The sequence below is a fragment of the Crocuta crocuta genome, unplaced genomic scaffold (genome assembly GCF_008692635.1).
Source record: "Crocuta crocuta isolate KB4526 unplaced genomic scaffold, BGI_CrCroc_1.0 scaffold479, whole genome shotgun sequence".
NCBI lineage: Eukaryota > Metazoa > Chordata > Mammalia > Carnivora > Hyaenidae > Crocuta > Crocuta crocuta.
In genome coordinates, this window is record NW_027531875.1 from 3,880,297 (window position 1) to 3,907,048 (window position 26,752).

The 26,752-nt window shown below is 32.9% G+C and overlaps 1 protein-coding gene across 3 annotated transcripts in view; it reads right to left on the reverse strand.

The window, feature by feature from the left end:
• The window catches only part of CSMD3 (CUB and Sushi multiple domains 3), a 1,194,711-nt gene that overhangs the window by 741,782 nt on the left and 426,177 nt on the right, over nucleotides 1-26,752 (reverse strand). For all 3 annotated transcript variants that reach the window (XM_077772930.1, XM_077772929.1, XM_077772928.1), the window contains exon 6: nucleotides 14,278-14,390. In XM_077772930.1, the coding sequence (XP_077629056.1) occupies nucleotides 14,278-14,390 (113 nt within the window). The remainder of the gene's footprint in view (nucleotides 1-14,277; nucleotides 14,391-26,752) is intronic.

The following is a 26,752-nucleotide window of genomic DNA, read 5'->3' on the forward strand; positions in this document are numbered from 1 at the left end:
GTAAAGAAGAAAATCATGATTTTTCCAATAATTATAGATTCTAAAGGTCTAAAATAAGGCATATCCTGCAGTACAATGATCATACACAATAAGTCATATAGAATTAGTGGAAAGTACCACAAAGCTGAGGAACAATGGGATAAAGTATACTATGTCATATTTATTGTGATTTTTGAAGGTTTCTCGTACTTTGATGTAGCTGGAGAGCAGTAGCTCAGCCACCCAGGAGGGCTGTTCGTGGGGTCGGCAGAGGCTGAGCAGTGTCGGAGACTAGCCACCACTGGCCACCAGTGGCTCTTTAGCAGTTGAAATGTGGCTAGTGAAACTGAAAGCTGAATTTTTAATTTTATTTTACTCTAACTCATTTTAATTTCAACTTAGAAATACCATGAAATATTTTTACATTAAATGCAATTTTATTGTTTTGGTACCTCATTTTAACCATTGCATGCAATAAGATGTAGTTTTATAGTGAAAGTGTTGGAACCACATAATGATGGAGCATTATAACGTATTTATTTGAATATTTTATGCATTAAATATTTTATACATGAAATTTATAAATTTTATTCACATTTATTTGAATATTTTATATAAGAATTTATAGTGAAATCTAGGTAAATCACAGATACTAATAAATTGAAATATCATAGTTATTATTTTAAGTAAATTATTTTTCTAGCATACTAAATAACCAATTCCTTGCATTGAAAATTTAATATGAAGAATGAGCTGTGCTTTAAGTGCAAAACGGATTTAGATTTTTGAGACTTAATTGAAAAACACAATGCAAAAGATATCATTAATATTTTACATTACTGTTGACATGTTAATGTTTTGGACATAGTAGTTGAATATAATTAAATTTTATTTCATCTATGTCTTTTGCTTTTTTATGTGGCTATGAGAAAATATGAAATTGTGTATATGTGTGTGTGTGTGTGTGTGTGTGTGTGTGTGTGTGTGTGTGTACTACTGTGAAACTGACCTATCATCCGAGAAACATTTGAGTGCTGGCATGATACCAAATAGTTCTATTTAGACTTGGAAAAAGTCTATCCTTCCATTATCTAATGACCTCAGGGTCCTGAAATACTAAGGAATCCATTCATGTACCCAGATCCACCAACTTCTAGTCCAGAGCTCTTTCCAGAGCAATACTTGTGCAAAAGGAAATTTATTCCTGGTAATCTCTAGTTCTCTCTACTTTTACAATCTTAGTTTTTGTTGCTATTTCTTCCTTAAACATCTGCCTCAGGAAAGAGTTAACTGGCTTTCTGTTATGTTGATGAACTGTAAAGATAAGTATTTACTTGGAAATTCAACACAAGTGTATGAACACAAATCTGGAGTCTCAAGTTAGTACTTGTTATGTTTTCTGTAGCAAAGGAGGATATATCCCAATATAACAATGTTGCTTTCTTTTTAGATCAACAATATAATGTTTTAATTTGACCTTCTCCAACAAAAGTACTCTGCATATAATGAAACTGTTGCCTTTCCTAATAAGGGTTATTATATTTCTTTCACCTTAAACTGTTTTATGGCTACAGATTCTTTCTTGGGTTTTCCAATAACAGTCATCAGTAGTACCTGATCTAATAAACAGATAAATAAGCCTATAACAGCAGATGATTTTATTGTTTGTTTCACCCTGTGGACATATAGTAGAGCAATGAATATACTCTGTTCATATCTCACATGGTTCATTTGTAAGACACTTCTCTGTTAAATATTTGACATTGTTTACTGGGAATAATTTTCATTATAATATCAACTGTATTGAAACCTCTGTTAAATGGAATCCTTTCTTAAAAATCAACTAACAAGCACTTATATTATGTAATCAAATAAATGAGTCTTCAGCTAATTACTGTGAAAAGTTGAGATATTTTCATTTCAAATAATGCCCCCATTATTCAAATATGCTTAAAATTGCCTTCCAAATCATTTAGTAAAATAAGGATGATGATGATTCTCCTGCTGCTGCTGCTGATAATAGTAATAATAGCTAACATTTTATATAATGCTTACTCTCTGTCAGACACTATTCAAAATGCTTTACATGGAGTGCCTGGATGGCTCAGTCGGTTAAGCATCCGACTTCAGCTCAAATCTTGATCTCATGGTTTGTGAGTTCGAGCCCCACATCAGACTCTGTGCTGACAGCTCAGAGCCTGGAGCCTGCTTAGGATTCTGTGTCTCCCTCTCTCTCTGACCCTCCCCCACTCGTACTCTGTCTCTGTCTCTTTCTCAAAAAATAAACAAACATTAAAAATATAACTTAAAAAATAAAAACAAAATGCTTTACATATATTAACTAATTTAATAACTGATATCATTATTGAATGAACATGTCACTTTTAATCAAGAGCAGTGTATTTCCACAATTTTCACTTATTTATTCACCAAATTTGAGTCTCAGTGAATTTTCACCTTTTCTAAAAATACCAATTCTGGGGCGCCAGGGTGACTCAGTCGGTTGGGCGTCCGACTTCGGCTCAGGTTATGATCTCACGATTCGTGGGTTCAAGCCCTGCGACGTGATCTGTGCTGACAGCTGGCTCAGAACTTGGAGACTGTCTTCGGATTCTGTGTCTCCCTCTCTCTCTGATCCTCCCCTGCTCACACTGTCTCTGTCTCTTTCTCACAAAAATAAATAAAACATAAAAAAAAAAATTTTTATAAATACCAATTCTGGGGGCGCCTGGGTGGCTGAGTCGGTTAAGCGTCCGACTTTCGCTTAGGTCATGATCTCACGGTTCATGGGTTCGAGCCCCGCATCGGGCTCTGTGCTGATTGCCAGCTCAGAGCCTGGAGCCTGTTTCAGTCTGTGACTCCCTCTCCCTCTGACCCTCCCCTGCTGACACTCTCTCTCTCGCTTTCTCCTAGAAATAAATAAAAAACATTAAAAAAAAATAGTTAAAAAAAATACCAATTCTGCAATTTTGCAAATTTGAATACAACTAAGGCTGGAGTTCTCAGTGGATTTAGCACAGGGTTTAAAAGTAAAAACCCTAACAGTTAAGACCTGGTTCTGCTATTTTTTAAGGTTTTTTTTTAACGTTTATATATTTTTGAGAGAGAGAAAGAGAGAGAGTAAAAGAGAAAGAGACAGTTCAAGCAAGGGAGGGCAGAGAGAAACAGGAACAGAGGATCTGAAGTGGGCTCTGTGCAGACAGCCGACATACTCCAAAACAGGGCTTGAACTCACAAACTGTGTGATCGTGACCTGAGCCAACGTCGGATGCTTAACCTACTGAGCCACCCAGGTGCCTTGGTTCTGCTATTTTCTAATGTGACTCTGGGCTTACCACTTTTTTTGACAGGGCTATTAGCTCAAATAGGATACCTAAGGGCATTACACCAATATGCCCCATTCCTTGGGCTGTGCAGTATCCGGCACAGGGCCGGAGGCATGCACCCCCAACCTGCCACCTAGCAGGTGTGTTCCCATGCCAGGCAGGCCTGCGTCATTCATGCCACTCTGTTTCTGGTTTGGTAAAACAGAGATAATACACAATCGATGTGAGGATTGCATGAGATAATGTGTGTGCAAATACTTTGTAAATTGTGACACATGCATATGAACTTATGACATTCAAGCATTTGCTCAACATTTGTTTGGCACTTATAATAACGGGAAACTCTGGGGATAAAGGGATAAAGGACACCCTCACTGTCTTTAGAGAGTTGCAAACTATAAAACCAGGTAGCTACGAGACTTCAAAATTTGTTTTCTAGCTTTCATGGAGTAGATAGAATAGTTATATTGCTCATACCTTTTAATTTGCATAGATATGTGCTATTTGTTGAAGTAAACAATACCTCTTTTTAAAGTCATCTGATAGTAATAGACAGCAGTGTTGGTTGGGGGTTTTTTGTTTGTTTCTTTGTTTTGTTTTATTTTGTTTGTTTTGTTTTCTTTTGTTTGGCTGGTCACTTTAAATTTGTCATTAACCAGAAGGTCTAGATGATATTAAGGATATTGAATAACAGCTGGTAGGACTAGAAACTGTACTGGGAAGGTTGGTCACAAGTAGTATCTAGAAGGTGTCCTGTTGCACCAGCTAATAGCCATTTTTATATTTCGGGACTATCCAGTGAGTCGTGAAAGAGCTGGGGGCAGTTCAGGAGTCAGGAATGCAGTACAGATATTCTTGACCCATGATAGTAGCTACTTATTTACCAATCAGCACTATTTCAACATTTTCATAACCTATATGGCCAACCTGAACAAAGACAGTTTTATAGCATCGATATGTCTGTCATTGCCATTTACCCTAAAACGACTCTGCATCCTTCAATACGTGAGTCTGGTGCCAAGTATTCTCAAGGCTTTCCTGGACCATATATTCTCTTTCACTCCCCACATGAGCTTACATTTTCTTTATTACTATTCTTCATAAATCATGTTTCCTTTAATGGAATAGTCAAGCATCTTTCCACATACTAGACAGGAAACTCTGAATTCTGGGACTGTGGAGTATCAGAGCCTAGCTCAGTGTTGGCTACAAAGGAAGTACTCAGGAATATTTCTGTTGGATAGTCAATGAACAAATAAATGTGCCATAATAATTTCAAATGGGGCTTTGATTCAAAAATTTATTTTAGTTTAATTAAATACCATTAGCTATTTGCATGCCTCATTTATACTTCAGTTAATTAAATAACTGAAGAAAAGTTCAAGCTAGGTGATAATAAATACCTTGTCACATGAATCTAGTCCTTCATTCCATAGAGAATCATTCCCTAGGGGTGCCTGGGTGATTCAGTCCGTTAAGCGTCTGACTTTGGCTCAGGTCATTATCTCACAATTTGTGGGTTAGAGCCCCCCATCAGTCTCTGTGCTGACAGCTAGCTCAGAACCTGAAGCCTGCTTCGGATTCTGTGTCTCCCTCTCTCTCTGACCCACTCCTGTTCATGCTGTCTCTCTCTCTCTCAGAAATAAATAAACCACTAAAAAAGTTTTTTAAAGAATCGTATCCTAAAACGTGTCTTGAGGAAAAGTAGGTCCTATATAACTTTGAAAGGTCTTATTTGCTTAAATAAAACATTTCAACTTAAATTTCTTTAACCCAGTGTTTCTGGAGCATTTGGGGCCCCCACATTGGCCCCTTTGTGACCACTATTGCCATACAGCTCTCCACTTCAGGAAAATCTTAATATTATCTTTATCATTTGAAGGAACTTTTTCTAAACTGCCTTTTACTATTTCTAGATATCTGTAAATTTGAATTTTAAAAGTCTAGGGATTTTAATTTTGTGATGTTATTTTTGAATGGCAGAGTAAAACTGCCTGTAAAATGAATGTAAGATCCCCGAGTGCTGCCTCAGACTCCATTTTTTTATGCCAACAATGAAGAATCAATCATATACAGTGTGTTTGATTGCTTGTATTTGTTGTGCTTGACTGAAGCCCTTTGGAGGCCATCTTGTGCAATTACTGAATCATTACTGAAGACAAAATTACCGGTCCAATATAATTGTCATTGCAACAGAATTTATAAAACACTGAATTTTGTTTATTAAACACCAACTTAATCAATCATCTTTTGTTAAGTACTCATGCTTAGGTGCTATAACAAAATTGCCCTCATTAGAGACAGTAAATGTTAGCATTTATGAATTCTTTTTCTTCCTTTTTTAAAAAAGTTTTAAAATGTTTACTTATTTTTGAAAGAGAGACAGTGTGAGCAGGGGAGGGACAGAGTAAGAGACAGACACAGAATCTGAAGCAGGCTCCAGGCTCTGAGCTGTTAGCACAGAGCCCAACGTGGGTCTCAAACTCACAAACGATGAAATCATGGTCTGAGCTGAAGTCAGGCACTTAACCAACTGAGCCACCCAGCACCCTAAGAATTCCTAATGGGAGTAAAACTTTATCATATATGTTTATAGACAAATGAATACTACATAGAACAATATTGAATCACCATGAGGTACTACCATCAATTGATGGCAATTTTAGTAATCTACCAGATATACTTTGAAATAAAAGAGATTCAAACAATTATAGACAAAAATATGTTATTCATAAATTCATTATATTATAAAAATTTTAAATACTTGATAGAAATTATATTAACTGAAACTACTAGCCAAAGGTTTGTTGAAATAATACAGATAGCAAATATTATAGAGTTACATATTTTTAAAAAATCAATTTGCAATTGTGAATGTAACTTAAATAACAGTACAGAAATCAATACAGAATATTTTTTAGACTTATGTAGGAAATATAATATGTAAATTTCGTTGAGGAGATCAATTTTAAACTTAATGATAGCTGGACTATTTTGAAAATCTAAAATATTTAAATATATAGTTAATTTTAGATTAAATCTAAAATCTATTCATCTTGAATACCTGGGATCCTTTTGATTTCAGAGAATTCTTATACAACTTTGACTAAAAATTACATTTTTATATAATGTAACTAAATATATAACTAAAATTTATATCTAAAGATTAGTCTTCAAAGTCATATTATGGTGAAGGAGATTATGAAACATAAATTTCAAACAGTTCCCTTTTCAGATCAAGAGACAAACCTGGAAGACCTAGTTAACAGAGCTTTACAAAACCCATGATTAGTGAAAACTCAGGACGTGATGTTAAAAAAAAAAAGAAAAGAAAAGCTTTCCCACCATCCAATAGGAACAGAAAGCCTAAGCTGCCTTTTTCTATAAAATCTCTCATGGAGGATGGAAGTTAGTTAGAGATACTAGAAGCATCTATATGTAAATTTGCTACATATAGAGATACTACATTTGCTTAAAGGGATTAATTCTGAAATCTTACAGCACTGACTTAATGGAAAAATGTAAGCCCCTTAAAGACATACCCAGATTCAGCAGAACACCAGAGTAGAATGTATCCAACAAGTAGGTAGTTTTATACTTTATCGATGGATGGATATTGGGTGGCAGATAGGTATGAGTGAATTAACACAGAGCCAGGGCCCTGCCATGCTAAAGGGCAAAAAAAGAATTTATATTGGAAAATGAGGCTTAAAGAGCTTTAGCTAAAGAGTAGATGGGAAGACCCAACAAAAGATGCCATGGAGTAGGGTCAGAAAGGTAGACAACTGACCAAACTTAAAGAGCATACCACGAGTTTCCTCGTAGACATGAGCAGTAGATGTCTACAGCATTCTAAAGTACCAAACAATGACATCTCCACTGAGACTGGTTGCTATCATGATTGACAGCAAGAACAGTCCATTTCATCCCATCACTATTAGGGCTCATAGGCTATCACTTATATCTAAATGTTTTCTTTAAAGAAGCCTGTGATTTAATCCTGAAAGTTTGAGCTTTCCCCCAAGGAAGGTGAGTTAACACACAAAAGAGATGGTTTCCCTAGAAGAGATTATTAGCAAGTTTATTCTATCTTTTGCAGGAAACTATGAGCCACATTAAAATGTTATACCAAGATAAATTTTTTTTCAGTTTTATCAAACACTATATATTAACCCTACTATATATTTTAGAATGTATTACTCATATTACAAATGGATATTTGACAATTATCTCTTATTTATAGTTGTTGTTGTATTTAAAATTAGTAATCTAAGCCACAATCATTTTACTAAGATATTTCTGGATTCTTACAAATCCCAAGAGATTGTAACATAAGGTTAATATAATTTGCCTTTTACTTTTTAAAGTGTATCAACAAAGAGTTTATATAAATGGATTAAACAATAGCCTAAAAAAGAACACTTAGCAAACAGTAAAGATTTTTTTAGCATTAAATGTTTTTTTTTAAAGAATCAATAGAAATACTGGCTTAAGAAAGAACACTTAGCAAATGTAAGCATTAAAGATCTTTCTTTAAAGTAACAACCATGATATTTTCCTTCTTGACTGTAAGTAAGTCATTCTCCTATCAGTGTTATGGGGATTGGTTCAATTCCTAAGAAAATAATGAAAATTATATAACAGTCTCCATATAATCTTTAATATGCTGATTTCTGTGACTATTCAGTACATACATCCTTTCTCTTTCAATTTTCTTGCTGTACTTGGCTTAAAAACCATTTACCACCTGGTTTTAAGTGATTCTCTTTATCAGAATCTGAATGTAATGTTTCCAAAATATTTTCTCATAAATGATGTACATCAATAATTCTAGGTAGTCACCATGTCAATACATGTAGTTACCCCACAACCAGAATGAAAGGACTATAAAACAGCAAGGTGGGATAAAGGAAATATCATTCATAATATTCTACTTTGTATCTAAAATCTCATTTTATATATTAAAACTATGGCCCAAATGTAAATACAGTCATACGGCTTAATTTTAATTCATACATATTAAAGTGTTTAGCAAGATAAAAATATTTTACTAGAACTTTTTATATTTGACTAAAGTTAAGCAAAAATTAGTCTCTAGCATTTTCTTTCTTGTATACAATGCTTCACATGGGTTTGTAGGTTGTGTTTCAGAGTGAAATGTCTACGTCTGAGAAATTTGAAATGAAATGACAACCAGCTCTCTATCAAATGCACCCACAACTTCTGAACAGAATTTTGGGCTGGGGGATATATAAGAAGATTGGCAAATGAGTTTAAAGATGGGAATAAAAAAGTATTTTTGTTAGCAATGGAAGAATTTAATTCTATCATTATCAACTAATGTGGTAAAAGGACTTAAATGTTATACTGGTGTGGACTATCATACATAAATTCACATCACAGGGGGAAATACTATAGGGGAGTTTTTAATGGTTCTTTTAGACAGACCAATAGTTATTTCACCATTTTGACTACTGAGTATCTTCAGTCTCTCTGCTGGTTGTGTAGACATTGTACTAATTACAACAATGAACTCTATACACCAGACAAGTTCATAAAGCAAGAAATAAAATAAGGTTCTTTTTTTAACATCACAATAAAATTTAAAAGAACAAAAAAAGAATTTCCAGGTGAAAGTAATTATTTAGCACTGAAGGAGACATGAAGAAAAAAAAGTGATGTTCATAATAAAATCAAAAGGAAATAATGTACAGGATTAGAAGTTACTCTCAAACACTATTCACTAATGGAGCTCAACATATTATTCTCTCAAAACTCATCAAATGAACATAACTAGCTTACGTCCTAAGCTTAAACTAATGCATTTCATCTAATGTATGAAAAAGGGATTATTTTGAAATGATAATTCACAGTTTATGAATTTTTCACTGTAGCATTAAAAAATACCTACTATAATATGAAATATATATGTACACATATATATGTATATATATAATACTTCTTGAATTATGCTAAAAAGTCCTGTCCATGTCTTCACCAGGAAAGTTACCTGTCTATGTACAACATTTCTATTACAGTAAACTACTTACGCCTAAATTATCCAAACCAAAAGTTTTGATCTCTCTTACTATGTTACCGTCTCACCTCCAACCTTGAAGTCATATGACTTACACTGATGGTGACCAAATTAGAGGAGAGGTTTGTGATTACAATCATAGGATAGGATTCCCTATGCTTTATTCAAAATGGATATATGAAGGTACGACGGAGACTGATGCCTCAGCAAAATTAGAAAGAAATATATTAAACAGGTTGCTTTGAGGTTGCGCTGCATTTTAAAATGTGAACTATATTATTTTAAAAATTATGTTGTAAAGAGGAAACTGCCTCTCAGCTTATTTTTTTTAAGACTCATTTTAAAATTGGGTTCTAAAGAAACGTGCTATTTTTTTTGCTGGAGAAACATAGACATGTCCTTATGAAACAGCATTTTTCATTGTAAATGCGATTCCTGGATTCAAATTTATGTTTGATCACAATTGTTAAACTATTTTTACTTCTTGGTTAGAAAGTGTATTTCTCATCCATTTCACATGGTTGATTATTTCCTTTCACTGAAGCATCTTTGTTTACTACATGTCTGGCTTTTACTCATAGAAATATAAATGCATTTTGATTTGCACAATAATTATGTGTCTGGCAAGTATGACTTTTTTAAAAAACTGATGGCGAAACAAAGGCTCACACAATTCAGACAGCAATTAGCAACCTCACAATTCAACTCTGATCTTCTGACTCCAAATCTCATTATTTTCCTGATATACTATCCTGGATCTCTGATAATCTTATTTATCTTTGTTCAATAACTCTGCACTCACATTTATGTCAAAACTTTTCCAAGTGTAAAAAATGGAATACTACTCAAAAGTTGTTTTTCACTTAAATTATGTGTGTCTAAAATGCCATGAGCCTCTGTGTGACTGAGGTTTATGGCAGTGCATTTTCAATACAATTTGAAACTCCCATTCATTAAATATGTTTTTCTCACCAAAAAGACACACAGCTGATCCCAAAATGATGACAACTCTTTGAGAAATGATGTAATAAAGTATTTCCCCTTCCATAACTTTAAAATACTGTATTACTATTGATGTATCTTTGTTAAAATGAAAATAAGTATCTACAAAATATTAACCTGCATAAGAAGAATCAAATAAAATTATGGAAGAAAGGAGTAAATTAAAAATGTGATAAAATCTGTAAGAATTTAGAAAACTTAATCTATAATATAAAAACATTCATTTTTGGATATATGGAATTGATTATATTGTTGCAATTCCTAAAATTATGTGCCAAAGACAATTTTGTGAAAATCTACAGCTACAAAATCTTTGCACATTAAAAAAAATGAGAAATGTTGAACAATTTAAAACAAAAAAAGAAGTAATAATATTTCATCTTTGAATAGTTGACACTTATGAGAAAAAAATAATACTTTTAAATAAACATCATCTAGAGGTACAGTTTTCTGTACAGGACATTGAGGGTCATCTGAAAATCTAGTCCAATTTAGAAATTAAGAACATGCTCATAATCACAGAAATGTAAAATAAATAGATTTTATGTTTTTAATTAAAATCAAATGACAATGCTATGGAGGTTTCAGTAAATAAATATGAGAATTCTCAGACACCACAGTTAAAGAAAAGTTACACCACTTACATGTGAAGAAACACAATCCAAGTTCTCATTAGAAGAGTTTTAATGAAACTTGAATGAAGGAAGAATTTACAAAACAAAGGCTAATTTAGTAAAATGAAATGGAAATGAGTCTTTGGGGGAAGAGTTGAAAATTGAAGAGGAAAAAATTCAAAAGCACAGTAGAGATAATAGTAGAATTTTCAAAGAAGGGTTTCTCAATATAAATAAACTCAGAGGGGAAAAAAATAGATGGTTTAAGTGGACAATATTCAGTGTGGGATCTGGGGAGGCAGAAGCGATTTACATATCTAAGGCATTTTATTTAAATCAAGAATTCTCTCAGTATTTTTGAGTTAAAACAGAACTACATTTATTAGTGTGTTATCCATAACCTCTACTGAACCCTATTTAAATTATAATATCTAAACCAATCATGAAGCTGGATTCTAACACAATTTAAAGGAGGTTCTATTGAGGAAAGCATGTTGGTGTGACTGCAAGCCATTCATTATGGGACAGACTGTAAAACAGCTATGCCATTCATTCAGGAACATTTAATAAGTTTGCAGTTAATTTCCATGGTATTTTATAAAGAACTCAGGGTCAATAGAAATGCTATCAAGAAAATAATCAGTCTTTGGAAACCTAGAGCTTCAGTAAAACATTAAATTAAAAATAATAGATAACTCAATAATAACTTGAGTTCTTAAGAAACTGTACTAGGGGGCACCTGGGTGGTTCAGTTGGTTAAGCGACCAACCAGCTCAGGTCATAATCTCAAGGGTTCCTGAGCCTGAGCCCTGCATCATGCTCTGTGCTGAGAGCTCAGAGCCTAGATTCTGCTTCAGATCCTGTGTATTTCTCTCACTCTGCCCCTCTCCTGTTCATGCTGTTTCTCTGTGTCTCAAAAATAAGTAAATGCTAAGACCCGTACTATGCAGAGAACTGGTAGTGTCTTTTGTATAGTACATTCCATAATTTTTTTCTCTTTAATTGATTTTAATCTAGACACTGCTGAAATTAAATGTTAGCTAGTATGATGTAAAACAGCATGATTACCATTTCTTGCTAGGGCATGTATTTCAGCATGTCAGAGTTATGAGTTTTACTGCTATTTAAGTTAGCATATTAGAGTTTCTATTTTAGTCCAAATTTCTTTATTTGCTTACAAGTTCAAGAATTTTCATGTTGTCTAATATTTGGACATAATCAGGTCTATGCCAGAAAGGTTTTAAAAGGACCCATGTAAAGGTGGATTTTTATATAATAAAAATGTCCTTGATCATATTATTACATCATAGCTTCCATATTCTTCAACTACTTTATTTCCTCTATACTGTATAGATATAGATTACATCAAAAATTACCCTCTTTTGAGTTCCTTTTCCTGCAGAAAATAGAAAAAATATCATACCCCATAAAACACTTCCTTTCTATTTTACTACAGTGAATTCATTGTTATGCTCTTATTTGGTCCTGAAACAAGATAGGCAATTCTAGAAAATCAAATTGAATCTGAAGGTACTATTAAAGTCAATTTAAGATCAGTGAGTAGGATAGTGAAAATAATAATTAAATACACAAATCTACTGACAGCTTTGCACTATTGCCTTGTAATGCAAAACAATCCTATCTAAAGACACTTTCATGAACCCATACTACATAAAGCAAATGAAGTATCCTTTTATTTCTAAGACAGGAGAGCAATTTTTTTCCTCCAGGTTTTACACATACATATGAAATAATTGCTACTTTTTTTCTAGTCAGATAAGGAAGAGAACCCATCTGACTGAAAGATTTCATGAATCCAGTAGAAAAGATCACCACATGAGCCAAAGATGATAGCCTTTTGAATTTCTGCCATGCCATCTGCTTTAACTCATAAAGAGGGGAACTAGAGCCATAAAATCATGTGGTTGAAAAACTCCACAAGGTAAGGGGTCAACCCAGAGATAAGGAGGCTCCACAAGATATTTTTTCAATAAACAAGTCCTCTGACTCCTGAAGTATACAAAACTTTTAGAAATTGAAGTTGGAAATTCAACAAAATACTATTTCAAATTCAAAAGTGACACTGACTGAAACTGGTAAGATTCAAGTTAATATGCCCTGAACAGCTAGTTTAATAAAATCTATAAAATATAATGTTCTATGCATATTTAATTTTCAATTTTAGAATACAGTATTCTTTCATGAGTAATATATTCTACTATAAGAAGTGCATTGACTTCAGAACATATTTGCATTCATGCTTCCATTCAAATTAACTACATTAGCAATAGAAATTATTGATATTTGTACCGTGGATTTTTCCTAAAATATTTACTTTTGAGTTATTATCTTTGGAATTTTTACTACAGTGATACCAAATACACTATTATAAATCTCAAAATACCAATCACATTAATCTGTTACTACTATTGTCAGAAATCCTATTGATAGGATAGTTATAGATAGGTTATTGGTCTTCAAAATATAAATTAACTGTTGAAATTTGTATTCCAGAAAACGGTATGTGGCCTAACATTTTAGGTATTAACTCTAAGCTACCTAGAGTTACCGTATTAAAGTTAATAAGTGCCTAAACTTAAGACTACCAAAAAAGAAAGCATAAAAAAACAGATAAATGGAAAAATGTAACTGGAGCAGTGCTCATGATTCCATTAACAGTAGCTGATACACTACTGAGAATGCAATGATTTATTTACATAAGTAGTCTGAGGATAAAGTACACTAAACCCACATACTATTACTAAAAATTATGGAAGCTAAATTTTCATTAATATTCCATCTTCATGACAATCTTGTTCTAAACCAAGAGTGTTTTCAAGTTAATACATCAAATACTATATCTCACATATTCAAATTATACATATTAATAAAAATTGTTAGGATAATAATCCTAACAAACTATTTACAAATAGTAAACACACTGTCTGTGAAAATGGATTTCATTTGATGGAGAGCCTATTTACAACTTTAGGTTTTCTGCAGCGTTCTGTGGCACAGCTTTAGGAAGCATGTCCCATTGCTGAGCCACTTTATTAAAAGAAAACATTACATTTGTTACATATTACCATTTAGAGGTCATAATATTCTTCATTTTGAGCATTGTGCTGTAAAAACCAACTAACTTTTCTCTTGTAATTTAGTTATCACATAATTGCCTCAGCAAGAGAATGGCCATTTTGGCTTATTCAAATTACCATTTATTAAGGCAAAAGATATTTTGCTTCTCTTGCAAAATGCAGCTGTATATACCAAAATCATTTCACATATCATAAGAGACAAAGGTATTCATTAAATATACCTTGATATGGAGCACTAAATCCACGATATCGGTGATTGCTGTCTGTAACAAAATGCAGTCTGAGCCAGTTTTTGTTGCTGATAATTGGTGGTGGTATATTCATTCCAGATAACCTGAATTATGGAAGACAACAACAACAAAAATATTTAAAAATTTTTCAGCAGTAAATGTTTTCACTCAGGACCCCCAAAATATGTCTACCTGTACACAATATTCATGACTTTGCATTTTAATTGTTTCAGAATAGATAAAATCATTATTTTATGCATAGGAAAGTCAATCATAGAACAGTGTCATTCCAAACATATGCTGATCTAAGCAGGCAGCATTTATTAATAAAAGAAATTGTGAACTGGGTATGATTTTTGATTCACCCAAATTTATTGCCTAGGTAATAATACACATAATGGAAGCTGAGCCAATGGTGCTGGTCATTATATTCCTCAAGTATGTATTGATACAGTATAGTTAGAAAATAGACTTCAAAGTAATTGATATACTCTATCCACCTAATATATTTTTAATATTTCACATTCAATGGCAAATTTCCCAATTTCTTTTCATAGAGCAAGGACTCATTTAATGTGATTTCACAATACTATAAATTTTCATGATTAGCTTTCATTATAATATATACTTCTATAATGCACTGGAGGTCTGCCCCAGTTGATAGACAGAAAATAGATTGCATTTTAAATGTGTATTTATTCTGTCTATATATAGTCACAATGTTACCATTTCATAGTTTCCTTACACAAGGTACTTAAAGCAAAATTTGAAGCTATGCACCAGATACTGGTCATGGTCAACATATGAAATAACTCTCTTGCTCTATATCTTTTGAAGACTTCCAGAGAAGCAGTTTCTAATTTCATTTGATGAAGGAATATTACACTCATATACCTAGTCATTTAAATCCTAGGTATTTGCTATAAAGCCAAGGTAAAAGATCCTCAAAAGCAGGATTACTTCACAGTGAAGAAGAGTTCTTCATTAAGGTTTCCCAATAACCAGTATGATTTAATTTTATCATTCTTCAAAGCTTTCACTTTTCTTCATCAGAAAGCAGAGCAGTTGGTGTTTGTGTGTGTGTGCGCGCGCGCGCGCGTGCGTGCGTGCGTGTGTGTGTGTGTGTGTGTTGGAAGGGGATTACAACTCTTCTCTCAGTACTTTGGAGGCAGTCATTCTCGGGAACCAGTAGAGAGAGACTAAAAAGGTTTTGTACACATTACTCAGCGGTAAGGTGTATAAATGGTGATGAATGGACACTTAATCCAACACCTTCTCTCATTTCCCTCCCACAAAAACCCACCTTTTCCAAGATATTTGGCAATTAGCCATCACTTTTTGTGGATGACTATCTGCCATGGCATAGAAATATGAATTCATCTATTTTAATTTTTCTAAATTTTTAATGTTTTTTAAAAATTTATTTGTGAGAAAGAGAGAGAGACAGTGTGAGCAGGGGAGGGTCAGAGAGAGAGGGAGACTCAGAATTTGAAGCAGGCTCCAGGCTGTGAGCCAGATGTCAGCACAGAGCCTGACGCGGAGCTCGAACCCACGAACTGTGAGATATGACCTGAGCTGAAGTCGGACGCTTAACCGACAGAGCCACCCAGGCGCCCCATATATTTTCAAATGTTTATTTATTTATTTTGAGAGAGAGAAAGAGAGTGGAGGGAGAGAGAGAGAGAAGGAGGGAGGGAGGGAGGGGAGGGTGAGAATCCTAACAGTGCAGAGCCCTACACAGGGCTCTATCCCATGGACTGTGAGATCATGACCTAAGCCAGAATCAAGAGTCCAGTGTTTAACCAACTGAGCCACCCAAGTGTCCCTGAATCAAGCTTTAGTGTATCATTGTGGGCACAGATATATACAAAGGTATATATAATGCTTTTGGCAGTGTTACTGTGTAATATGATGTTCTTGATTCTAACATGAACAAGTTGGGTTCTATCACATATATCTCTCATCTGGCCTTCTGCCTTGGAATGCATCTTCTTTAATGTTTCCCTAGTAAGGCCCTATTTTCTCTATATAGGGGTGAGTCAATTTATTGGTGTGGCTGGCTCCTTTTTTTTCATATCTGAATTTAGCAAATAAAGACATGTATGTAATATACTTGTATAATTTTAAGACTCAAGGTTTAGGTTTTTACTTCTTTACTTTCAAACATTTCCAGGTTAGGTTTATTTTTGTTTGCTTGTTGGTTGGTTTGGCTCGAAAAGCAATTCAATGAAAAGGTATTTAGATTTGATATAATTATATTTCCAATAGAATAGCATGTTTCATGCCAGGTTTTGATTTACAATTTGGTTCTCTTCAATTCCTTGATTCAATGACCAGAAATATCCATCAGGGAAAGTTTAAATTATTTTTGACAGGTTGTACACATTTCTAAGTATAATGAGACTATAATACATGGATGGTTGTAATACATTAAAGTACAGAGTTTGGAGAGAGACCCTTAGAAGATCCAGTAAATGAAAAACAACTCAACAAGGACATCAAGAAAAGTCGGAGAGAAAGAAGATGAAGCAGACAATAAAAAGGATAAACTTCCCATCTTTTCCAGGGACATCAAAGATAATTTCAGCAATAGAATATAGGAAAGGCAAGTAATAGCTACTATGGAACTATAGTTTGCAACCTGAATTCACCTTCAGCGACTGAGAAAGGTGGAAATGAAGAGCCACAGTAGCTAGTGGCACAATGCACATGAGACAGAGCAAATAATGGCCACTTAACAGGACAATTTAAGAAGAAATTCCTGACAGTATCAATGCTTCAGTTTATGAAGCAGCACTGTAGATAAGCCAAGACACTGAACCAGAAACATTCTTTTTCATGTCTTATGGAACAAACTGGTAAATACACATACATATCTCTGCACCATATTTCATGTTATCAGGATATCTTGGAAATGGAGTATTGAGGTGAAATGCTGCTTTGAAAGATTCCATCAAATTAATTTAGATAATTAATTTCTTAAATACTAAAGGAGATATTTCTTAAACATAGCTCATTATTATCCTTATGTCATATCACCATGGTCATTTGAAGGTAAGCATATATGCCTTCATTCTAGCATAAAATCAGTGAGAATCATCTCTTAGTAATGAAGAGATTAAGTGCATTCAACAGTCATTCACTAAGCACTGAGTATGTGTAAACACCTGATACTCAGGGTACAGTAGTAAATATAGTAGTAAATAAGACAAAAAGTGATCTTGCAAAGTGAAAATAAAGAAGGCAACACAAATAAATCAATAAGGTAATTTCAGATGGTGGCAGATGATGTACAAAAATATAAGAATAATATGATAAAGAAACCTCTAGAAATGAGGTTTATATCGTTCTAACATGTTTTCCATTTTATACTCAGAGAAGCCACACTCATGATTATATGTCTCAAATTATTACACTGGATTTTAGTAGAATTATATCAAAGAAAATTATGATAATGGTAAATGTCATAACTTTGTAACCACTATTGTTATTTGTATCCAAGAAGAATCCAAAACCTGTCTTATCAGTAACTGATAAATTTGAATGGATGTAGTAAATTAATAATGACATCAAATTTCATTGCACATTCAATGTAGAAATACAATAATACAGTGTAACTTTCCATATTAATCTTTGCAAATCTTATTATTTATATAATTTTCTGCAGAAATAACTAAATCATAAACTCATATTTAAAATCAGATGTGACATTTTCTATTGTAGACAGTCCCTTAGAGAATATGATTATAAACATTACAAAAAAAATTTTTCAGGCAGTGAAGCATAAGAAATCTAAGAGAGCCACAGGTCTTTATCATTTTTTAGAAGTCCCTAAAACTATTCTGAGCCTATGTTTATATAGGTTTATAACCCTCTTTTCAGCCCTTTATTGCTGTCCTCTCTCAGTCTCTGGTTCTCAACTTTCTCAGAGTTAGCACTTGTAACAACACGTGCCATCTTTGGGGCTCTAACATCTTTTTTTTTTTTTTTAATCTTTCTAGTGCTGTAAAATCATTGAAACCTAAGGATCTGTGTTTCTTCATCGCTGGTACTCACAGGCACAGTCAAACTTCAAACCCATAATTATGCAAATCATCACCTGCGTGACTCACAAACCTCACTCTCCCAACACGGTTCTCCCACACTCCTAACTGTACTTCTTTCTCTCTCTTGCTGTCTCTCTCTATCTCCCTCTTTCCCTCTTTTACCTCTTTTGAACTCCTTTCTCTGGCACTGAGATAGGATTTAGTCCTCACGCTTCTTCTGTTCTCCAAGATTTTGTTAGATCAATTGTCCTACTGTGAGCTGTAATTAGTTCCTAAAATTCATTCTTTCATCTTTAATGCAAGAACCTTTCATGGTATTCTCTTTAGGCAAAATATGCATGTAAGTAAGAAAATAAAGGTAAAATATATATAATATTTGATATATATATATTTTATTATCATATAGAGATGTATACACTCTCTCCCTCTCTCTCAACATCTCTCTCTCATATATATATGTATCTGTGTATATATCTGTGTGTATATATGTGTGTATAAATATACATATACACACACATTGAGAATATATATATGTGAGGATACATATACATACATACACACACATACACACACACACACTCTCTCTCTCTCTCAACAAAGTCAGCCTTGTAGTTTCAAGGTGGAGATAAATACCCAACCTCCTCTGTCCTCACAGAGTACCTTTGCACATCTTTTTNTGCATAGCTTTATCACATTACTTATTATTTTGTATAGGAGAAAGTTTTCCATTTTCACCATTTTACAGTTCCTTTAAAGGTAGGTTATTAAATTCCTAGTGCTGAGCACAATGATTGATGCAGAGTAGGTATACACCGATTTTATTTATCAAGAAAATACCTGAATATAAGCTGTTTGCATACATGCCCTCTTTTAGTACCTNATATATATATATATATATATATATACACATATATATATTCAGTAATTATATTTCATACCATTATCATATGCTCTAGTTCTTTTCTTTATTCAAGATGCAGCTAAAATTCTCTATCCGTAAGTCTTCAATCCCCTTTAGTCTTCAATTACCTCTATTGCCACCATCTGAAATTATCTTACTGATTTAGTTGTGTTACCTTCTTTATTTTCACTTTGCAAGATTATGGATCTTTATGTCTTATTTAATACTATATTTACTACTGTACCCTTAGTATCAGGTGTTTATCACATAGTCAGTGCTTAGTAAATGACTGTTGAATGAACTTAATATCTTCATTACTGAGAAGAAGTTATCTTTTTGTTACCTGATCATCAAAAGCACTTGTTAAAACTCTTCTCATGCACTTATCACAATAATATTATTATTATGTTGTACATATTCTATAAATGGTAAGGAGTTGGAATCAGGATCCACATTGGATTTATCTCTGAATCCATAAGCACATTTCAAAGTATACATAATAAAAAGATGCTAATCAGATTAGTTAATATCCTATTACAACACTTCTCAAAGTGTGTTCTAGTGAATATTAGCCACCAAAAACTGCCTTTGGGGATGAGGGAAGTTACCTCAGTGAAAAAGATTTTCAGTTATTGTTTTGTAACCATATCTCCCTGTTCTAGATTTTTTAAAGTTTTAACACAGAATTCCTTAATTTTATTTCAAAAATCACTCTCCCATTTCCTCCTACTATAAATTAGAAAATTATTTTAGCAACAAAATTAATCTATTTCTGGGATGACATTAAAGGCACTAATCTTCTATGCCATGCAAGTCATGAGTACTCTGTGTGTGAAGCATACACTGGCCAGGGTGTGCTTTTTTATCACAGATGTCTGTGTTCTTGGTTAGATGTTTAAAAGTCACTGAACTGCAGAACACACCATCCTATGTGGTTTTAACAAGAACATTAAGAAGCTAAGCATTGTATTATGCAGCCCAATTATTCAGAAGCCAGATGTTATAAAGTATTTGCAAAGCAAATGAGAGAAGTGGCTACACTAAATTTTCATCTTTTTATCCCTCTCCCCCTTTACTCACACACCCCACTTGCTTATCCCCATCTCTACCCTGACTCTAGTTTTCCACTTATCCCTATTTCTCTGATTTATCTTCTAGACATTTTTCTTACAAAAATTGGGTGCTGTGGAGTTGTGTTACTTTTATCTGAACATATGCTTCAGGAAAAGCTCTTTATATTTCAGATACAATGTGTGTGTGTCAAAATACCAAAGTTTGATTTAGATGAAGTAGAAAAGTTTAATAGTACTATAACCATTTCAAAATTGTATCTGATATTTAAAAACTAGAAAAAAATCTCTACATGCAGTTGTTTAATAGAGACTTGTGCTAAACATGGAAGGAATTAATAAGAATTTTACCCATACTTTTCCAGAAAATATAAGAGGAGGGAACACTTCTCAACTCCTTTTACAAGGTTAGTATTACTCTGATAACAAAACTAGGCAAGGTCAGTACAGAAACAAAAAATAAACCAAAAGAAAAACAAACAAACAAAAAAACCCAGACCAATATCTGTCATGAACTTAGATATAAAAACTCTAAAATATTAGAAAATTGAATTCATCAAGGTATAGCAAGAATTACACACCATGCCCTAGTGAGATGTATTCAAATTATATAAGGCTGGCTCAATCTTTGAGAATCAATGTAATCCACCGTATCAACAGGCTATAGAAGAAAATTTAAATGATCAAATTAATAGACACAGAAAAAGCATTTTACAAAATACAACATCTATTAATGATTAAAACCCAAATTAGGAATAGAGGGAACATCAACTTTATAAAGAGCATGTACAAAAACCTATAACGGCATACTTAATGTTGAATTACTTAATTTTTTTATTAAGATCAGGAACAGTGTGCATGATTCTTATTCAACATTGTGGTAGAAGTTCTAGTGAATTAATAAAGCATGGAAAAGGAATTAAAAAGAATATATTTTTGAAAGAAAGAAACTGTCCCTACTTGAAGATGGCATGATTATTTATATGGAAAATTCTAAGCAATCTACAAAATAAAATCCCAGAAATATTAAGTGCATTCAGCCTGGTCACTAGATACAAGATGAATATTCAATAAAAATTCAATTTCTAAATAATAAATAATAACAATAAACATTTGGAAATTGAAACAAGCACAATAGAATTTATAATTTGTTCAAATAAAATTAAATACTTAGGTGTAAATTTAGTAAATCATGTATAGGATTTATATCAGCAAAATTTTAAAATGCAATAAAAAATCAAAGATGTAAATAAATGAAAAAACATGCCATGTGGTAAAGATCTTAATTCTCCCCAAAATAATCTATAGTTTTAATGCAATTTCTACTAAAATGCCAGAAAATTCTTTATATAGACATACGAAGATAATTATAAAATGTACATAGTAAGTCACAGGACCAAGCAGAGTTAAACTTGAAAAGTAAACAATAGCCTTTTCAATAAATGATCTTGGAAAAGTTGAACAACCACAGGTAAAAATAAACCTCAGCCTAAAGTTCACACTTTAAAAAATTAAAGATCTGTTTATGATTTTTAAAAGCCTCAGCAAACTGACAAGATACTGTAGTCAACCTGATAAAGGTCATACATGAAAAAGATACAGCTAATGTAATTCTGATATAATTCTTAAAGGTGAAAAACTCATGCTTTTCCCCTAAGACCAGACAGAAATTATTAATGTCCACTCTTACCAGTTCTATTCAACATTGAATTGGAAGTTACTACCAATTCAATAAAGCAAGGAAATAAATGAAAAGCATACCAATGTTTTAAAAATAATAAAATTGTCTTTGTGTTCAGAGGACTTGATTGTCTACATGGAAAATCTCTATAAATTGGAGTGCCTGAGTGACTCAGTTAGTTAGGGCTTGAGCCCCATGTTGGGTTCTGCACTGGCAGCATGGACCTGCTTGGGATTCTCTCTCTCTCCCTCTCCTCATCTCCCAGCTTGTGCTTACTCACTCTCTCTCTCTCTCTCTCCCAAAATAAATAAATAAACATTAGAAAAAGAAGAAAATCTTTATAAATCTACAAAATGTTAGTAGACCTCTTGAAGGACTTTATTGAGGTTTCAGGATAGAGAATGAATGTACAAATATCAATTGTATTTCTGCATCTTAGAAATAAGCAATTGAAAATTGAGTTTTTAAATAAAGTACCACCTACATTCATAAAAATAATTGAAACAGGAACAAATATAACAAAACAGAAGTCATTTTAAATATGCTTTAAGCTGCAAATAGATAAAGGATATAATACTATATACTTAGAATACCTAAGTGAATAGCAAGATAAGCCACATTCATTTATACAAAAACTCAACATGGTTATGATGTCATTTTCCCCAATTAATATACAAATTCAGTATAATTCTTATGAAAATCTTAGTGGAAATGGATGATTCTAAAATTCATGTAGAAACATGAAGTACCTTGAATAACCTTTTATTTTAAAGAACTTAATTAGATAATTCATGCTAATTGATCTTAGGCTACCAAACTATAGTAATAATTATTATTACAGACCTGATATACACACAGATAAATGGAAAAGAATAGGCAGTCTAGAAATAAATCTACAAATATATGACCCAGTAATTTTTAGCAAAGAACTAAAGGTATCTGAATGAAGAAATAATATTCTCTCAACAAATAGTATGGGTCTGAATATCTTAAAACAAAAAAAATATATGTATAAGGAAAAAAAATCTCAGCTGTACACAAATATTAACTCGAAATGGATCACAGACATGAATGTAAACACAAAATTATTAAGACTTCCAGGAAAATGCATAAGAGAAAAATCTATGAATTAGTGGGAGATTCCTTAGATAAGAGAGAAAAGCATGAATTATTAAAAAAATTAATTGGGCTTCATATTTAAAAAGCTCTGCTCATGAAAATATACCATTAAGAAAATTAAATGACAAGCCATGAACTAGGAGAAAATATTTCTGATGCACACAGAAATGTATCTATAATACAGAAAGAACTTTCAAATTAGTAAGGCAATAGATACCTGAAAAAAAAAGTGGGTAAAATTTTTAAACACTTCACTGAGAAAGATACAGAAAACAAAGAAGCACATGAAAAGATGTTCCTTTAGCTTTGGATTTATTCAGTGAGATGTAAATGTCTTCAAATAACCATTCAAGAGCATCATTGATCTACTTCTTCAAATACCACGCATATATAAAATATTATACAAGGAAAAATATAAAATATTAAGGATTATTGTAGGTAAATGAGAAAGGATATGGCAAAACAGGCCACAGAAGTTACACCTTAATTCTCACTCCACTTCCTTTTCCCTCTTTCTCCCCTCTGAAAATCACAAAAACATTTCAAAACAAACAAACAAACAAAAACACTTTGGGAAATGAGTTTCTTTAAACAGAGCATAATATTTATTTCTATTTCTGTAGGTTATCCTTATATCACAGTTAGGTTCCTATACTTATAAATATGTAAATAAATATACAACCTGTAAAACTTGTTAAATAAGACTTACGGGGACTATTTAAATATTTTCACTTCTCTACCTAATTTTCTCACATCTCTATCCTAAATATTTAAGTAGACATTTTAGCAAATGAACTACTCATACTTTTTGCCAGGTTAATACTAGTAATAATAATGTACAATATTTATTGAGAGCTATTTACTATGTACTCCATATTATTTCAAGCATACTGATTTAATTCCAGAAAATAATACCTATATAGCAATAAATACAATGTAGAGATTTCAATTAGGGTGGATTGCTGTGCAAGATGTAAATTTGTAAATTGCTCTTTTATTGGTTGGAAAACCATTACAATGTTTATCCCAGCCATTCTAAGTAAAGGGATCATTACAATTTATAGTCACATAATCCAGTGGGTATTAAACATTTACTATACTCATATGGTATCTGATGGTTTAAGACTAGGCTTATAATTAGCTCTCCGAAAGCTTAAACTGACTAATGCATAACCGTAGTACTCAATGCAATTACTTTAATACATGTTCAATGATGTTTTTTATTTTATTTTTTTAATTTTAGGTATATTTTCTCCTTTTATTTATGCCACTGACAAGCCTGTGATCTCTCAAAAAATGCCTGATGAATGATATTTTTTATATCATTTACCTTTTTATTCCCCTATATTAATCTCAGTGATTTTTCTACATCTCAACTTATTTAGTCAGGTTTTAGATTACTTCAGGCCCAGTTTCTTGGACATTGAAAAGTCCAGTTTCTTGTACCACATTCACTTCCATTGCAGTGAAAAGCTTATAGTTATACTTTTATTTAAAAAAATATTTTAGAGACATAACTATCTTTTCTTTACTATGTTTTTAATTTTGATATTAATGGTGAATTAATATTTATAAAACTCCCAAACTCTACGATCTCATTAGTTTTGCTTAAGACATCAGTAAGGGATTGAATGATTTATCATTTACAGCAAAATATATATATATATATACATATATATAATTTTATATATATTTTCTATATATATTATATATATAGAAAGCAAAGCAAAGCAAAAACTAAAAACCATATTTTATTAATTTCAAAGCAAAAAAAGTAAACATACTCAGGGAGAATTTTGAAGAAAATGTAATAAGGAACTGTTCATAGAATTGTGGGAAGAGAACCAAAATGGAATGCTATGGTACCAAAGGTAATAGGTTTCCATAGTACCCATACTCCAAATGGGAATTCATTTGGAAATGATTTTCCAGTGAAAATTGGTGATGTCTGCCCACAGTGGGAGCTACTTCTGGGGATTGTTACAGGGGACAAAGTCAGTCCTTTCTATGGCTAAACTCTCAAGGAATCAAAGGGCAAAGGAAGTAGCAAACAAAGCAGAGTGGGAGGGGAGTTGAATTTGGACTGAGGACAAAGAAAAGAGGTAGAGAATAAAGGCATACTAGTCAATGTGCTCATTGTTTATTTAAAGATACCTAAGATGAGGGGTTACTGGGTGGCTCAGTTGGTTAAGCATCCAACTCTTGGTTTCACCTCACATCATGATCTCACAGTTCATGGGATCAAGTATCATGTTAGGCTCTGCATTGACAGCTTGTAGGCTGCTTGAGACTCTCTCTCCCTCTTATTCTGTCCCACCTCCATTCATTTTCTCAAAAAAATAAAATTAAAAAAAAAAAGGGTTACCAAAGATGAGAGGCTATCTAGTCACAAGAGAAGAAAATTATAATCTGAACACATGTAATAGAATATTTAAAGTCAAACATTTATAAAGGCAACATAAAAATCACCACAATGGGATAGATATTGTTTATAGTAAAGTCTTTTTTCCCTAAGAAGTCATTCAACAAATAATTGCCAATAAACTCCTATATACCAGGCAATCTTGCTGAGGACACATGCGTGAACACAGTGTCAGCTCTTCCATTGCACTGAAAGAACATTACATAACAAATTTTAGCAAGATTATAAGAAGAAATAGTAAATCTGTGTAGAATGACAAAGTGAAAGGACTGGGACATCAAAGAGTTCATGATCTAAGAAACTTCTTCACTTCTTCTAATACTCTGAGTAAAAGGAAAATATCCTGACAAGGTGAGTATGAACTCTGGGAAGTGTCCATATGGTCCATGGCAAAGCTGGGCTACCACAAAGGAAAGGAACACTTGACTGGGAACCGTTGCAAGAAAAACAACTCTGGTGAGACATAATATAAAACATGCATTCAAATGACCTCATGTCTGTCAGAATGGTTAAAATTAACATCTTAGGAAACAACAGAAGTTGCCAAGGATGAGGAGAAAGGAGAACCCTCTTACACTATCAGTGGAAGTACAAAATGATGCAGCCACTTTGGAAAACAGTGTGGAGTTTCCTCAGAAAGTTAAACACAGAACAATCCTACAACCAGCAATTGCACTACTAGGTATTTACGCAAAGGATACAAAAATATTGATTCAAAGGGGCACATGCACCCCACTGTTAATAGCAGCGTTATCAGTAATAGCCAAATTATGGAAAGAGTCCAAATGTCCATCAACAGATGAGTGGAAAAAGAAGATATATATATATATATATCCATCCCACATATACAATGAAATATTACTCAGCCATTAAAAAAGAATGAAATTTTACCATTTGCAATAAGATGGATGGAGCTAGAGTGTGTTATGATAAGCACAATAAGTTAGTCAAAGAAAGATAAACACTACATGATTTTCTCATATGTGGAATTTAAGAAACAAAAGAGATGAACATAGGGGGTAAAAAGAGAGGAAGACAAACCATTGGAGAGACTCTTCACTAGATAACAAACTGAGGATTGCTGGCATGGAGGTGGGCAGGGAGGATGGGCTAAAGACATGCATGATGGGTATTAAGGAGGACACATGTGATGAACACTCAATGTTGTACATTAGTGATGAATCACTAAATTCTACACCTGAAACTAATATTACATGATATGTTAAC